The sequence below is a fragment of the Macaca thibetana genome, chromosome 8 (genome assembly GCF_024542745.1).
Source record: "Macaca thibetana thibetana isolate TM-01 chromosome 8, ASM2454274v1, whole genome shotgun sequence".
Lineage (NCBI taxonomy): Eukaryota > Metazoa > Chordata > Mammalia > Primates > Cercopithecidae > Macaca > Macaca thibetana.
In genome coordinates, this window is record NC_065585.1 from 132254302 (window position 1) to 132272384 (window position 18083).

Genomic DNA, 18083 nt, shown 5'->3' on the forward strand with positions numbered 1-18083 from the left:
AGCCTACTCTAACCCCTGCCTCCTGGGTTCAAGCTATCTTCCCACATCAGCCTCCTGAGTAGCTGGGACCACAGGCACGCACCTCTGCACCCAGCTAATTTTTCTTTCTTTCTTTTTTTTTTTTTTTGAGATGGAGTGTGGCTCTGTCACTTAGGCTGGAGTGCAGTGACGCGATCTTGGCTCACTGCAAGCTCCGTCTCCTGGGTTCACGCCATTCTCCTGACTCAGCCTCCTGAGTAACTGGGACTATAGGTACCTGCAACCACGCCTGGCTAATTTTTTTGTATTTTTAGTAGAGATGGGGTTTCACCGTGTTAGCCAGGATAGTCTCAATCTCCTCACCTTGTGATTTGCCCGTCTTGGGCTCCCAAAGTGCTGGGATTACAGGCGTGAGCCACCGTACCTGGCCCCAGCTAATTTTCTAGGGTTTCACTATGCTGCCTAGGCTGGTCTTGAACTCGTGGGCTTAAGCAATCTGCCTGCAGGCTTAGGATTTCCACATATAAATTTTAAGGAGCGACAAACATTCAGTCCATAACACCCACTGTTTTATATAATCTGCTAAAAAAATAAGACTTAAAAATTAAGCTTATCTTTCGAATTACAATTAAAAAAATAAGGTTTTGAAGTTCATCAAGAAACACAAAATAAACTAAAATGCTTACACAGGTACACTCAGGTGACAAAGATATAAAGAAAAACAAGGAAATAATTATCATATAAAAGTCAGGATAGTGGTTACCATAGGAGAAGAAGAAAAGGAAGCCACAGCGGGGATTCTGGGGTGCTGAGAATGCTCTCTTTATTTAGATGAAGCTTAGGTGTTGAATAATAATCTGCTAAAATGTACACTGGTGTTTTGTGCAATTTCTCTGTGTATGCTGTATTTCATAATTTAAAATGTATTAATTGTTCAATTATTACCAAAAATTGCAATGGACTGGGCTGGAGGAGGGGATCACAGAGTGAAAGCACTGTCCGGGCATGGTGGCTCATGCCTGTAATCCCAGCACTTTGGGAGGCTGAGGCGTGGATCATGAGGTCAGGAGATCAAGACCATCCTGGCTAACACGGGGAAACCCTGTCTCTACTAAAAATACAAAGTATTAGCTGGGCGTAGTGGCGGGCACCTGTAGTCCCAGCTACTCGGGAGGCTGAGGCAGGAGAATGGCGTGGACCCAGGAGGCTGAGCTTGCAATGAGCCAAGATCGTGCCACTGCACTCCAGCCTGGGCAACAGAGCGAGACTCCGTCTCAAAACAAACAAATAAACAAACAAACGAAAACAGAGTGAAAGCACAGAGATGAGGCTGAAAATTATTACAGTAGTCCAAATACATGATGTTGGTGATTTGAATTAGATTGGTGGTGGAAGAAATGGTACAACAGGCGGATTCACGCTGTATTTACAGGATTGAGTTTCTAGGACTTTCTGGTGGCTTAGCTGTGGATGTGGAGGAATGGAAGATGTTAATGAATAAAACAGAGATATTAAGGGAGACACTTAGGGTCCTGGACTTACCAAATGGGTGAAGGAATGGCTGCATTTACTAAGATGGAGGAGACAAGGATGAAAACAGATTTTGAGAGAAAGAAAGAGTAATTTGGTTATAGGTTTGTTAAATGTAAGATGCTTCCGGACACGGAAGTAGAGATGCTGAGTAGGTAGTTGGAGACATATTCCACGGATTAAGGAATAAGTCCAGGCTGAAATAATCTTTTGGACCAAAGAACATTTCTTTAATTTTCTAGAATATGACTTCAATGTATCTTTTACCTTTTGTTTATATTACCAATCCTATGGTTTACAGTTGGAATTCCTCTTACTGGCTTTTAGGGACATCATTTTCTCTTGCACTATTCTCATCTCTATAAATAATGTAAATGTGACTGGAAATCCCGTGTCAATTTACCCGTAGCACATGGATTGGTCTGCTTGAGCTACCATCACAAAATGCCAGACTGGGTGGCTTAAACAACAAATTTATTTTTTCACAATTCTGAAGGCTCGGAGTCTGAGGATGCCAGTATGGCTAGGTTCTGATGAGGGTGTTCTTCCTGGCTTCCGGAAGGATGCCTTTCTGCTGGGCGCTCACGTGGCAAAGAGAGAGAAAAACTCTCTGGCGTCTCATCTTATAAGGGCACTGCTATAGTGTAGATATTTGTCCCCTCCTAACCTCATGTTAAAATTTGAGCGTCAGTATTGGAGGTGGGGCCCAATGGGAGGGGTGTGGATCATGGGGGCGGATCTCTCACGAATGGTTCTGTGCTGTCCTAGGGATAATGAGTGAGTTGTCACTCTGTTAGTCCCCCCCTCAAAACTGGGTTTTTGTTTTTGTTTTGAGAATGAATTTCACTCTTGTTACCCAGGCTGGAGTGCAGTGGCAGGATCTCAGCTCACTGCAACCTCCGCCTCCCGGATTCAATCGATTCTCCTGCCTCAGCCTCCCAAGTAGCTTGGATTACAGGCACCCGCCACCGTGACCAGCTAATCTTTGTATTTTTAGTAGAGATGGGGTTTCACCATGTTGGCCAGGCTTGTCTCGAACTCCTAATCTCAGGGGATCCGCCCGCCTTGGCCTCCCAAAGTGCTATGATTACAGGAGTGAGCCACCGCGCCCAGCCTAAAACCTGGTTGTTAAAAAAAAAAAGCCCGGCACCTTCTCCCTCTCTCTTGCTTCCAGTCTGGCCACATAGTCTCTGGACATACCAGCTCCCTTCACCTACCATAAGTGGAAGCAGCCTGAAGCCCTGACCAGAAACAAATGCTGGTGCCATGCTTCTTGTACAGCCTGCAGACTCATGAGCCAAATAAATCTCCTTTCTTTATAAATACCCCAGCTCCAGTCCTTTATGGCAATGCAAATGGACTAAGACAGGCCCTAATCCCATAATGAGGGCCTCACCCTTGTGACCTCATCTATACCTAATTACCTCCCAAAGGCCCCATCTCCAAATCCCATCACATTGAGGGGTAGGGTTTCAACACAGGAGTTTTAGGAGACACAATTCAGTCTATAGCAGCACAGCTCATTGTCTCTTCTGCTGTATCAATTCTCCCTATTAGGTTTTATTGAGGTTTGGGCTTTTAGATTTAATATGATTTTTCTGCGTGGCTGAATTTCCTTTTTACAATCATTGTATCTTCCTTTTTCTCTTTTTAAGACCAAGGGCATGAATACAGGGGATCAACCACACAGGCAATCAACTACGATCTTCTAGATAGTTGTACTAACAGTATAGTTGTCATTTTGTAATGTGTATTTTTTTTTTTAATTTAAATTTAAAATTTTTTTTGAGACAGAGTCTCACTCTGTCGCCCAGGCTGGAGTACAGTGGTGCAATCTCGGCTCACCGGAAGCTCTGCCTCCCAGGTGCATGACATTTTCCTGCCTCAGCCTCCAGAGTAGCTGGGACTACAGGCACCTGCCACCATGCCCAGCTAATTTTTTGTATTTTTAGTAAAGATGGGGTTTCACCATGTTAACCAAGATGGTCTTGATCTCCTGACCTCGTGATCCGCCCACCTCGGCCTCCCAAAGTGCTGAGATTACAGGTATGAGCCACTGCATCTGGCCGTAATGTATATTTTTTTAAATTAGTGGAGGCATAAAAAAGGGAGCTAACATTAATTGAAGGCTTATTATGTACCAATCTCTGTGCTTTGCATTTTATATACACTAATTTATTGATTCTTTTACACAAACCTAGCAATTATTGTACACATTGGCAGTTGGGGAAACAGCCTCAGATAATTTGCCAAAGTTACACAGTACATGGTTGGAAGAAACAAGATGCAAACAAAAACATGGCACCAAAGCCTGTTCTTTCTACTATCCCTTATCACCACGTGGAGAAAGAGGAAGGACAATGTGTTAGATTTATATTCTTTTATTTTTATTTTTATTTTTATTTGAGACAGAGTCTCACTCAGTCACCCAGACTGGAGTGCAATGGCATGATCTCGGCTCACTGCAAACTCCACCTCCTGGGTTCAAATAATTCTCCTGCCACAGCCTCCCAAGTAGCTGGGACTACAGGCCCGCGCCACCATGCCCAGCTAATTTTTGTATTTTTAGTAGAGACAGAGTTTCGCCCTGTTGGCCAGCCTGGTCTGGAACTTCTGACCTGAAGTGATCTGCCCATCTTGGCCTCCCAAAGTGCTGGGATTACAGGCATGAGCCACCATGCCCAGCCCACTTTTGTAAGTGTTTTTCCATGTGTTGACATAATCTCCATATTTGTTGTTTTAATAGAACTGCATGATTCTATCAAATTAATGTCTTAATTTGAATAATCAATCTCTAATGGCTTATGTTTGATTTCTTTTTATTTGTTTATTTAAAGACAGGGTCTCACTCTGCTGCCCAGGCTGGAGTGCAGTGGCATGATCATAGCTCACTGCAGCCTCAAACTCCTGGGCTCAAGCAATCCTCCCACCCCAGCCTCCTGAGTAGCTGCAACTACAGGTGTATATCACCATGTACAGCTAATTTTTAAATTTTGGTTTGTGCAGTGGGGTCTCACTATGTTGCCCAGGCTGGTCTTGAACTCCTGGATTCAAGCGATCCTCCCACCTCAGCCTTCCAAAGTGCTGGGACAGAGTGTGAGCCACCACACTCTGTCCGTATTTTATATTGCTTCCAGTTTTCACTCTTTTAAATAATTCTACTATAAAAATACCTGGTTTTTATTCTCACAAATTATTTCTTTAGGGTAAATTCCCTGTGGTTTTCTGCCATAGAGGAATATGATTTAATAATCTTTTTCCTTGTGAGAGCTTATGCTCTGAAAAACAAAGGGAGATAACTCCTACTTTTAAGGAGCCTCTAAGTTAATTTTTTCCTCACCCTTCTTTGTCAAACATTCTAAGGAACTTGCTAGATGTGTAAGCATTACAATAACTTAGTATATATGTATTATTTATTTACAAAACTACATGGTGCTCTTTTAATATGGACTAAATTGATACAAATAGCCTTTACATTTTACCAAAAAAAATTAACAACCATTTAAAAATGTCTTTGTTTTTTGTAATAGCTTTTTTGGGATATACCATAATGACTTAAAGTGTTCGATTCAATGATTTGGAGTATATTCACAGTGTTGTGTAGCCACCACCATCAATTTTAGAACATACGCTTATTTCAGAGAACTGGCTTATGTGATCATGGCGAATGGCAAGTCTGAAATCTATGAGTAGGCTGCAGCCAATAAGTGGAAAACTCTTGGGCAGGAGCTGATAATGTGGTTTTCGGTCAACATTTCTTCTTCTTGAGGGAAACCTCAGTTTTACTCTTCAGCCTCTTCTACTGACTGGATGAGGTCCACCACATTATTGGCGAAAATCTCATTTACTTAAAGTTAGCTGATGGTAGATGTTTAAAATAGCTGCAAAATACCTTCACAGCAACACTAAATTATTATTTGACTGAATAATTGAGTGCTATAGCCTAGCCAAGTCATACATAAAATCAAGCACCACGGTCCACCCCCTATCAGCGTGGCACCCACACACATCTCCTTAAACCATGTTTAATCTCCAAATAAAGACAATAAGAACGTTATACTTCTGCCCAACAAGATGCAGTTATACTATGTACAACCACAAATGTGCAACCTTTTCTGCAGAAGAGAATGCAACATCTCTGGATGACTCAGTTCATTTTTCTCCTTGACATCCTGCAACTTAAATACTATGACATAAGGTTCATTATTATGAACACATCTTATGTTAGCTGATAAGGTGATAAGAGAGGCAAGAAAGCAAAGAAGAATATATATATATTTATGTATTCCTAACAAAGTAGTAAGAAGTACTCATAACATATACAGTCCTAATTTTGGCGACTGGTCAAGAGTTGGAGCTGGTATTTACAACTACTTCTTTTCATTTCCTGTTCCCTATTCCCTTTGGCCACAGCAGACACCTCAGCTGATCATACTTCTTTGCTTGGTGTGGTGACCAAATTTTCACTTCTGAAAGGCCTGAGCTGTTAGTAGCCCTGTCTGAATTGGGCTGTTGTAGTTTTTGTTTTGTTTTGTTTTGTTTTGTTTTAATTGACTTTAATCACAGGGCAGAATAATACTAAAAGAATCCCTAAGGAGTCTCCTGTATTCCAGATTTTCTCTTCCTTACCTCCATTTTGTAGTAGCAGCCCAAATTCCCCTTGGTTTTTAGGATCAATGATCCCTGCCAGTATACTAACTCCCTTCTTTACCTGTTAATTCAGATGCATGAGGAACCCGAAGTGGCTGGGTGGCAGTCTTAACTCCCAGCTCAGTGGAATAATTAATGTGTCTTCTGGTGGAAGCATTCCTTACTTTGGAACTACAACTTCTTAAGCTAGCAGAATCTAAGATCACAGGGACAGGAGGCAAAAATTTTGTTAGTGAATCAATAGGGTTAATAGTGAGTGGTGCCACTCCCACTTCCACTCTTTGATTCCTGAACCTGTGAATCCTGGCTATGGGAGAAACAACACCATATGCTAAATGCTGAATTAGAGCACATACATCCTCTTGGGGAATCTTGCCTCTGCCTTGCAAAGTATTACCACTGACTCAGTTAGAAACTCAGTGATCTGAGTCTCTTCAAAAGGCCATTCCACTGATCTATCAAAACTCCTGTTTCAGGATAACGGAGACATGGTAAGATCAGTGAATTCCATGGCAATTGGCCCATTTCCATACTTAATTTGCTGTGAAATGAGTTACTTAGTCAGAAGCAATGTTTCTTACAATGCTTATACCATGACAGTAGCTAAGGCAGTCTATAAGTCTACAGATGGCAGTTTTGGCAGAAGCACTATTTACAGAAAAGGCAAACACATATCCAGAATAAGTGTCTAGTGCATTAAGAATAAAACACCATTTATTACATGATGGAAATGGTTCAATATAATCAGCCTGCTTCCAGGTAACTGGCTGGTCACCCCAGAAAATGGTGCCATACTGGAGACTTAGTTTTGGTGTCTGATGCTGGCAGATTGGGCACTTAGCAGTGATTATAGCCAGGTCAGTTTGGTGAGGGGAAGTCCATACATAACCTTCATCCTTGCCACTATGGCCATTTTGTTCATGAGTCCATTAGGTAATAATAGGAGTAGCTGGGGGAAAGGCTGGCTGGGATTCACAGAATGGGTCATCCTGTCCACTTGGTTATTAAAATCCTCCTCTGCTGAGCCCATCTTTTGGTGAGCATTCACATGGTGCACAAATGTCTTCAGGTTTTTTCCTATCCAGAGAAGCCTACTGTATTAGTTTGTTTTCATACTGCTGTAAAGAACTGCTGGAGACTGGGTAATTGATATAGGAAAGAGCTTTAATTGACTCACAGTCCAGCATGGCTGGGCGACTTTAGGAAATTTACCATCATGGCGGAAGGTGAAGAGGAAGCAAGGCACCTTCTTCACAAGGTGGCAGGAAGAAGTGCCGAGTGAAGAGCGGAAGAGCTCCTTATAAAAGCAGCAGCTCTCATGAGAACTCACTATAGTGAGAACAGCATGGGGAAACCATCCCCATGATTCAATTACCTCCATTTAGTCTCTCCCTTGACATGAGGGGATTGTGGGGACTGTAATTCAGGATGAGATTTGGGTGGCAACACAAAGCCTTACCATATCACTGTCTATATGCCAGAGTTCTGTCTGGGCATGGTGGCTCCCACCTGTAATCCCAGCACTTTGGGAGGCCAAGACAGGCAGATTGTTTGAGGTCAGGAGTTTGAGACCAGCCTGACCAACATGGTGAAACCACCTCTCTACTAAAAATACAAAATTTAGCTGGGCCTGGTGGTGCATGCCTGTAGTCCCAGCTACTCCATAGGCTGAGGTGGGAGAATCACTTGAACTTGGGAGGTGGAGGTGGCAGTGAGCCAAGATTGTGCAACTGCACTCCAACCTGGGCAACAGAGGGAGACTCCATCTAAAAAAAAAAATATATACACACACACACACACACACACACACACACATATATATATATACACATACCAGGTTTCATTGTCATTAATTTTTCAACTGGTTCCTTCTAAGGCTCTAACTATTCAGCCAAACCGTTGGCCACAGTTCATGAATTGGTATGTAACTACACATTTGCCCATTCCTCCTTCCAAGCAAAATGAACAGCCAGGTTTACTGTCTGAAGTTCAGCCCTCTGGGAGGATATCCCTTCACCACTGGCCTTCAGGGATGTCCCAGAGAGGGGCTGCAGTGCTGCAGCTGTCCGTTTTCATATAGTGCCTGCATATCCTGAAGAAACATCTATAAACCAGACTCAAATGTCCTCCTCTTCAGTCAACTGATTTTAGGGAGCACCCCATGATGCCAAAAATTTGGGCTGGGAAAGAGAAAATAACGTAGGAAAAGTGAGAGTTATGGGCACGTGGGCCATTTCCTCATTTAACTTACTTGTGCCCTCAGGGCCTGTTGAGCCTGATCTCATAACTATCACTTCCATTTGATGATGGAGTGTTGCTGTGGATGCACAACTTCATGGCTTGGTGGGTGAGACAATACTCAGCTCATGATGGGCAGTGTAGGTCTGACGGTAACTTGGTGATCATGGGTAGGTGTTCAGTCTCTAGTACTGAAAGCCTAATAGCAAGCAAATTTCTCAAAAGGAGAGTAGTTATCCATAGGGGATGGCAGGGCTTTGCTCCAAAATTCCAAGCAGCTGCACTGTGATTCACCTAGAGGGGCCTGCCAAAGGTGCAGACAGCATCCCGCTCCGCCACTGATACCTCAAGCACCATTAAATCTGCTGAATCACGTAGCTCATGTGGCAGAGCATCTTGCATGACAGCCTGCATCTGTTGCAGAGCCTTCTCTTCCTCTGTACTCAAAACTAGGAGCTTTTGGGGGTTACTCAGTAAATAGGCTGGAGTCACACATTCTAATGAGGACTATGTTGCCTCCAAAATCCTCAGAGTTTCACTAAGAGGGTTCAACTCTTTTTGAGTTGAAGAAAGGGCCCATATGCAACTTTTCCTTCATGCTACAAGAGCTATTTTGACATGCTCCACACCCCTGGAACCCTAGAAACTTCACTGGGGTAGAAGTCTCCACATTTTTGTTGGAATCACTTTCTCACCCTTTATTATTATGTCAATGTTTTACCAATGACTCTAGCATAGTTGCTACTTCTTGCTCACTGGATCTAATCGGCATAATGTCATCATCAATGTAATGGACCAATGTGATGTCTTGTGGAAGAAAAGGGTGACCAGAGTCCTAGCGGATTATATTATCCACAAGGATAGTACTGACTCTATTACAGCTCTCTGACTGAATATGGTGCTTTATCATCTGCTTTGTCTTTCCATGTCCCAAATTTGCACCCTAGGACAGGCATCTCTCTCCTCTTCATATAAGGCATGCCATGGCATCTCATTGTAGTAGTCTGAATAGTGGGCCCTTGAATATGTCCATATCCTCACTCCTGGGACCCACAAATGCTACCTTATATGGCAAAAGGGACTTTGTAGGTGTGATTAAGGATTTTGAGATGGGACATTATCCTGGATTATCTGGGTGGGTCCAATGTCACCATCAGTTTTGGAGACAGGGTCTCACCCTGTCGCCCAGGCTGGAGTGCTGTGGTGTGATCTTGGCTCACTGCAGCATCTACCTCTCCAGGCTCAGGTGATCCTTCCACCTCAGCCTTCCAAGTAGCTGGGACTGCAGGGGTGCACCACCATGCCTGGCTAATTTTTGTATTTTTCGTAGACACGGGCTTTTGCCATGTTGCCCAGGCTGGTCTCAAACTCCTGGGCTCAAGTGATGCTCTCACCTTGGCCTCTCACAGTGCTGGGATTACAAGCGTGAGCCACCGGGCCTGACCACAATGGTCCTTTTAAGAGTGCAGTAGGAGTAGTCAGGGTCAAACAGAAGATGATAGGATGGAAGCAGAGTTGAGTGATGTGCTTTTAGGCTGTAGGAAAAGGTCACAAGCCAAAGAATATAGGCAGCCACTAGAAGCTGAAAAAGTCAAGGAAACAGATTCTCCACTCAAAGCTCCCAGAAGAAAATTCTCCTCAAAGTCTCCATAAGATAAGATGCCAACATTGTTGGTGCCTTGACTTTAGCTCAGTGAAACTGACTCCAAACTTCTGCCCCAGAACTGTAGGAGAATACATTTGTATTGTACTGTTTCAAGGCACTGTGGTCATTTGTTATAGCAGCTATAGGGAGCTAGTATACCCAACCTCTCAACTGAGTAAAGCCAGAAAGATGTACATGAACAAAAGGAATGATGCAGAATAATTGCCCTCTGGTAATACCAAGTGTCAGAAACTATGCCACTTTGGTCTATTGTCCTGTATAAAAATAGGCCGATGGCTTCATATCACCTGATTTTCCAAAGAAGCCATGTATTAGTTTTCTTTTGCTGCTGTAATAAATTATCACAAACATAGTAGCTTAGCACAAATATATTTTACAGTTCCGCAGTCATAAATCTACTGTGGGTACCACTGGGCTAAAATCAAGGTGTTAGGATTGAGTTATTTTCTGGAGGCTTTAGGAAAGAATCTGTTTCCTTTTTTTTTTGCAACTTCCAGAGACTGCTCACATTCCTTGGCTTGTGGCTTCTTCTATCATCTTCAAAGCCAGCACTGGCTGGTTGAGTCTTCGCATGGTATTACTAACAACCTCCTTTTCTGTCTCCCTTTTGTACCTATAAGGACGCTGATGTTTAGGCTCACCCACATAATCCAGGAAAGTCTCCCTGTTCTAAAGTCAGTTGATTAACAACCTTAAATTCCATCTTTAATGTTATTTCCACTTTGCCACATAAAGTAACGTATCTGCAGCTTCCAGAGATTAGGACTTGGGTATCTTTGAGGTGCCATTATTCTGCCCACCTTAAATGTGGATATAAAAGTAAATTGTGGATTGCTGTATTATCTGTAGTCTTTGATTTTTTTAGGTTTTCTGTTTTTCTCTCATGTTGTTGGTCCTCTCGCATGTGTGGTGATTCAAGGTTGTAAATTCATCTTCTGTGGGATGTTCCTTCTGCAAACATCCTGGACCATGGGGACTTCAGGAATGATGGCTGTGTTGGTTTCTCTTGAGGTGGTCTTGGCAGCTGTGGTGCTTTCCCACACAACAGAGATGGTTTCTCAGCACTGTGGGGCAGGATTTGTTTGAGAGAAACCTGCCTACCTCAGGCTGAGGTGCCGTCCTTTGTAGAGTTTCTGCCTCTTCTAAATCCTGACCACAGCCAGAAGGGACTATTTGCATTTCCCTTAATATAAGAGGCTCTTTTCATTTCCAAGCTTATTAGACCTTCCTTTAAGACAGTGTAAAGCAAAAGCAGCAGCATGCATGGGAAGCCAAATAACAACAGTATTGAGTAAAAGGAGACATGCTTGTGGTTAGGCAGACAAGACTAGTGTCTCTTAGGCAACCTTTATACAAAGCATATCCCATCCCTGTTCTTGATAACAATAAAAGCTGCCACTTACATTCCATTTATCACATGCCAGAAACTGTTTAATGCACTTGGCATATATTAACTTATTTATTTCTCAGAACAACTATTAATGTCTCTACTTCGTGTCTCTACTTTGCAGGTGAGTTTACAAAGAGGTTGTATTAGTTTGTTCTCACACTGCTATAAGGACATACCAGAGACTGGGTAATGTATAAAGGAAAGAGTTTAATTGACTCACAGTTCCACAGGGCTGGGGAGGCCTCAGGAAACTTACAATCATGGCAGAAGGGGAAGCAAACATGTCCTTCTTCACGTGGTGGCAGCAAGGAGAAATGCAGAGCAAAATGGGGAAAAGCCCCTTATAAAACCATCGGATCTCATGAGAACACACTCATTATCATGAGAACAGCATGAGGGTTACCCAACCACCCCCATGACTAAATTACCTTCTACCAGGTCCCTCCCATGACATGCGGGGACTAGGGAACTATAATTCAAGATGAGATTTGAGTGTGGACACAGCCAAACCATACCAGAGGTTAAATGACTTATCCTGGATTGTACAATGTTTTATTCTGAGCAACTCAGCATCGAAACACCTAGGTTGAGGATATGGAGGAATAGGTAATACCAAGAGAAATTACACGCATACACCACTTAAACAGCTTTCACTCATTTCCTTCTTTCAACAAGCCAAGTAACAACAGCAAGCAAGTAAAAGGAGATAGTGGGTGGAAGGCACATAACCATGTGTTTGGGGATTGATTAATGCCTCTCACTGCTTGGCTGCCACTCATTCTCAGCTGGTAGTTCTGATAGTCTCTGCTGGCAGAGGTCTTTGCCCCAGTCTTGGCCACCAGTTGGAGTCACCTCACGGTCAGTATGTGGTAGTCACGACCCCTCAAGCAGTGGCAGGAATCCACTTTCATCATGGCTTGGTGGGTGTCCCCCTGTTCTGATTGGGGAGGGTGAACCCTCTGGGTGCCTTGCAGTCTCTTGGTTTGCAGTTGCATCTGCTCTATTCTGATTAGCTATATCCATCTACATAAGCCATTACATCATTATATATGCACTGTTGGCTAGTTATACCCTTCCATATCAATGCATTTCAGGACTTCCTGAGGCTTTTCTAAACATCGTTATGACTTTGGGGGAGGGCAGGTGTTTATCTCTTTTGAGTGATATAGTCATATGCAAATCCATAATGGGGTATGCATGTATTATTTTAATTACTTTTGGGAAAAAAAGCTTCCAAGGAAAGGAATATTCTTGGTGGGAAAACTTGTTTATCTTCTTTGTTTAAAGCACAGCAAATAGATTTTTATTTATTCCTGTTAAAATGTATGATGTAACATCTTTTAATCATATGAAGCTAGTTAATGGCAAAGCTAGGATTTATATCCAAGCAGTCTGTATGTGGAATCCACACTCTTAACCACTTCTCTGCCCGGAACTAACTCTCTGCCTGGAACTAACATTTCACATTAAACCAACTACTCGTAAGTGTACAGATGTTAGCCAGAGAAAATCCAAGTTATCTCAGTACAGGCTACAGATGTCTTTGGAGCAGCAGCCAGACGACCCTGGTATGTGTGAGCTATCTTATAAAGCTACTAAAACTTCCATGGGGGAGTTGCTAGGAAACTGATATAGAGGATATCTTTAAATTACTGTAATTTTGCTGTCTTGTAATAAGTTGTTTTGCCTTTTTTTGGTAAACCTTTTTCTGATACAAGGTTGTTAGTACGATTGCAGCTGTTGGCATCATTGCCCATCTGTGGTTTTGTAAAAAAATATTCACCTGGGTTTCTGGATGGAACTTCAACACTAAGAGAACGCAATGCTTTTATAGAGAAATCTGGGCCCTTGGCACCATAGGCATTTCTGACATAAAAATAACTAATTATGTTTCGGTAGGACCAAAATGAGGAAATGACACTGCCTTAGCCACACCACAGCTCTGGCTTGTGCTCATGGATTTGCAGAGGGGATCAAAGAATAACTAGACTTAGTAGAAATACTACCAGAATACCAAATACTGTGGAAGATCAATAGGAAGTATAAGTATACAGATGGAATGACACACCGGTTCTAGTTGAAATATGGAACTTGTGCAAGTTCCTGATTGTGTGATTTTCAGAGTGTCCATGCGATCCCCATAGGGTAAGAAGGCAAACATCAGAACACAGCCGAAAAGATCGGTGTCCTTTGAGTTGGTGGCTTTTTTTTGTGTGTGTCAATGGTATAGCCTAAGAGAGTGCTATGTGCTCCCATTTTTGTAGTACTTGGGTATACCGTGTGCGTGCGTGTGTGTGTGTGTGTGTGTGTGTGTGTGTAGACAGGGTCTCACTTTGTTGCCCAGGCTCATCTTTGATCTTGATTTTCTGGGATCAAGCAATCTCCTGCCTTAGCTTCCCAAAATGCTGGGATCATAAGTGTGAGCGAGCCACTGTACTCGGCCAGGATACTATTTTTGTGAAAACATTTATGAAAATAAGATAGGACATAACTGTGATCAACAATAGTTTAGAGATAGGGTTTATAAAGAATCCTGAATTATCAGATGAGGAAAGAATTAAACCTAATGTTTCTTTGCTTCAGATTCCCGTTATGTGCAGAATGATGGATATTTATTCCTAGCCCCTATCTTTGTCACAAAGGAAGTTGTGAGGGGAAAGCTATCAATAGTGGCTGTGAGTTCATGTTAACACTTTATGCATGCCACGTAGAAGAACGGATCTAACATTCAAAGAGTGCTTATAAAACATCTAGGCTTTTAATCCTCATGACAGTGCTACACTAAAGTCAAAATTTTAGGCTGGGAAGCATATCTATCAAGATTAGCCAACTAGTAATCAGAGATGTGACTTTCAAGCCCAGGTTTGTTTGACCCCAAGCTTTGCTCTTTCCACTGTGATATAGTGCATTCCTCATGGAATTGTGTTTAGCCACAGAAGATTAGGTAATGGCATGTAGCCTTTCATGTTTGGAGCTCAACATTAGTCGGTATAAATCTACACTTCATAAATACTTAATGTTAAGTACTTTTCCTACTTTCTGCTGGAGGGAAAAAAGCAATTTCCAGTTGATTGACTACATTTCCACACATGGTTTTCCAGTACAGTTTCAGGCAATTTAGTTTTTTTTTTTTTCGAGACAGAGTGTTGCTCTGTCACCTAGACTGGAGTGCAGTGGCACGATCTCGGCTCACTGCAACCTCTGCCTCCTGGGTTCAAGCCATTCTCCTGCCTCGGCTTCCCCAGTAACTGGGATTGCAGGCACGCACCACCACGCCCAGCTAATTTTTGTATTTTTAGTAGAGATGGGGTTTTATCACGTTGGCCAGGCTGGTCTCAAACTCCTGACCTCGTGGTCCGCCCACCTCGGCCTCCCAAAGTGTTGGGATTACAGGCATGAGCCACTGCGCCCGGCTGGCAATTTAGTTTTTAAAAATCCCTATCCAGCAGAGGCTTCCTTATTTTATTGTCATTTTTTTTTGTACTGACACAACAGATGCATTTTGAATAAGTCTGAACATCACTACTTTCTATGAGTAACTGGCCACTGGGAGACCAGATGAGATATTTCTTATGCCTCCCATTCCAGGAGTCCATTATTTAGGGGACACATGGCATGTTATGGACATCTAGCATATCATGTTGGTCCACCTCCACTTCTCAATGGTTCTCCGCTCTACATCAAGAAGTTAAGATTTAAAAACAGAAGCATGAAGAAGAATGTTGTGGACTGATGCACTGATGTGCACTGATGTGAGCTGCACTGATGTGAGTTTTCCTATCCAGCTACACTTTTTGTTAGGTGTCTACCGTGAACAATGGCACAATTTTATCAGACAGCTGGATAATGTTAAGAATTATAATCTGTAACCCCAGATTACATGAAAATAAATGCCATTCGTAATACTAATTATGTTCCTGACCTTATTGTATTTAGTTAGTAACCCCAAATAAACTCATCTATTTATTTGAATGGGAATATTAACATCACATAAATCATATTTAACAATGAACACATGAAACAATGTATCACCTGGTTTAATATTCTGCTTGACTCATCTAAATCTTGTTTCTCTTAGGTCATAGAATTTCCATCTGTGTTCACTCTATTGGAATAATGCTGTTTGTGTATAATTCTATAATGCCTGCTTTACTATTGAACAGTAGGTATGGAGTCTTCAATGGGATTATCTCATTCACGGATACATCTTTTGATGGCAGAAAAAAAAAGTATACATAGGTAGGGGAAAGACAGAAAAAGCAGTTGCTGAAAAATAGGACCTGATGGTGAGTAATGGACAGCAATCTGTAACCCAGGCTGGAGTGCAGTGGTGTGACCTCAGCTCACTGCAACCTCTGCCTCCCGGGCCCAAGTGACCCTCCCAACACAGACTCCTGAGGAGCTGGGACTACAGGCGTGTGCCACTTTGCCCAGCGAATTTGTGTATTTTTTGTAGAGACAGAGTTTCACCATGATGGCCAGGCTGGTTTCGAACTCCTGGGCTCAAGTGATCCGCGGGTCTCGGCCTCCCAAAGTGCTAGAATTACAGGCATGAGCCACCGTGACCAGCCTAGCAACCAGGTTTTTATCCGTTTGGGATGTGGGAGAGGCTAAGCTAAACTAGAATTCAAAAGAAAGGAATATATTCATAATTAGTTAAACGTAGGGTGAAAAATAAAATTTCAGAGATAAGCAGAATAGGAAAAAAATCATTTTTTTAATAATTCACACCTATTGCACCATTATTTCAATTTTACAGAGAAAAACAGGTAGAGTGATAAAATGGCTCATATATACACAACAAATGGCAGAGCTGGAATGCCAATCCTAGCAATCTAAACCAGCATTTAAAAACGAGGAATTAAAGCACATAGGGTGAGAAAAATTATAGGGAAGGGACAAGAGCTGAAGGACACACCTGGAAAAGAAATACTATAATTTAAAAAATTACCAATGGGCTAATTATAGTTGTGTTTTACTGGCAGAGCGCTTTGTCTATGTTAGCTCTTTTAATCCCGCTAATAATTCTGTGAGGTTGGTACTATTAGTTCCATTTTTCAGACGAGGACGCTTAATAGATGATAATCGACACATTCTCTGCTTGCTCTGAGCTGCATCTCAACAGCTGGCTCTGGAGCAAGCAAAGGGAGACTGAGGGAAACAGAGCGGACCAGGGCAAGCCGCCTGAAAGTGAGAAATGCAAGAAATGTTTCTCATCTAGGCAGGAGCTGGTTCCAGCATTCAAATCTCTCCAGCCGGCCCGCCACCACGTCACAAACCCCGCCTCTCAGTGACAAAGCCCCGCCCCGTTCCTTTGGCTGTTCCCTAAGCTCCCAATACTTCCCTCTTTCTCTTTGGCCCCTCCTACCCCGCTAGCATCATTTCCTGTGCGCTGGATGCTGATTGGTCCGACGGTCGGAAGTGAGGGCGGGCGGTGGGGGCCGTTGCCGCAGTGACAGTGCTAGGGGAGTCCGAAGATGGCGGCGTCGCGTCGCTCTCAGCATCATCACCACCATCATCAACAACAGCTCCAGCCCGCCCCAGGGGCTTCAGCGCCGCCGCCGCCACCTCCTCCCCCACTCAGCCCTGGCCTGGCTCCGGGGACCACCCCAGCCTCTCCCACGGCCAGCGGCCTGGCCCCCTTCGCCTCCCCGCGGCACGGCCTAGCGCTGCCGGAGGGGGATGGCAGTCGGGATCCGCCCGACAGGCCCCGATCCCCGGACCCGGTTGACGGTACCAGCTGTTGCAATACCACCAGCACAATCTGTACCGTCGCCGCCGCTCCCGTGGTCCCAGCCGTTTCTACTTCATCTTCCGTTGGGGTCGCTCCCAACCCAGCCGGCAGTGGCAGTAACAATTCACCGTCGTCCTCTTCTTCCCCGACTTCTTCCTCATCTTCCTCTCCATCCTCCCCTGGATCGAGCTTGGCGGAGAGCCCCGAGGCGGCCGGAGTTAGCAGCACAGCACCACTGGGGACTGGGGCAGCAGGACCTGGGACAGGGGTCCCAGCAGTGAGCGGGGCCCTACGGGAACTACTGGAGGCCTGTCGCAATGGGGACGTGTCCCGGGTAAAGAGGCTGGTGGACGCGGCAAACGTAAATGCAAAGGACATGGCCGGCCGGAAGTCTTCTCCCCTGCACTTCGCTGCAGGTCAGAGACTTTTGAATTGTTTATTAAGGGTTTTGGGTTTGGGTGCAGGGTCCAGTTAGGACAAGAAAGCAGGTTATTGTGATGGGACAAAGTGGGGGCGTGGTCATGGTTCTTCAACACCTCACCAGAAGACTAGAGGTGCCTTTCTTTTGATGGTGTCTGGGTGATGGGGGCGTGGTTGGGGTCGGGGGATAAATGAATCCAAGAAATTCTTCAGTGGTTGCACAGTTTAGTTTTCGGTGTGCAGGAATAAAGTTAGATTTGGACAGCTTTAGAGTAGTTTTGTCATTTGTGTGCTATTTTGTTTTTACAAAGGTATGTCCCTTGAGGAGAGTCCAGACCAAAAGAGGTTTAATACAACCCAGCAAATGTTTGAGCATCTATTGTAGCCTTAGTAACCCAATGAAAGACAGAAATGAAGTTTATGAAAGTTTCCCTTCTTTTAAAGAAGTTTACAGTCTAGATGGGGAGACCAAAATA

At 43.5% G+C, this 18083-nt stretch overlaps 1 protein-coding gene across 2 annotated transcripts in view; it reads left to right on the top strand.

The window, feature by feature from the left end:
• Window positions 1–16160: 16160 nt before the first annotated feature.
• The window catches only part of TNKS (tankyrase), a 227929-nt gene continuing 226006 nt past the window's right edge, over window positions 16161–18083 (top strand). For both annotated transcript variants that reach the window (XM_050801078.1, XM_050801079.1), the window contains exon 1: window positions 16161–17603. In XM_050801078.1, the coding sequence (XP_050657035.1) occupies window positions 16931–17603 (673 nt within the window). In that variant the 5' untranslated portion in view covers window positions 16161–16930. The remainder of the gene's footprint in view (window positions 17604–18083) is intronic.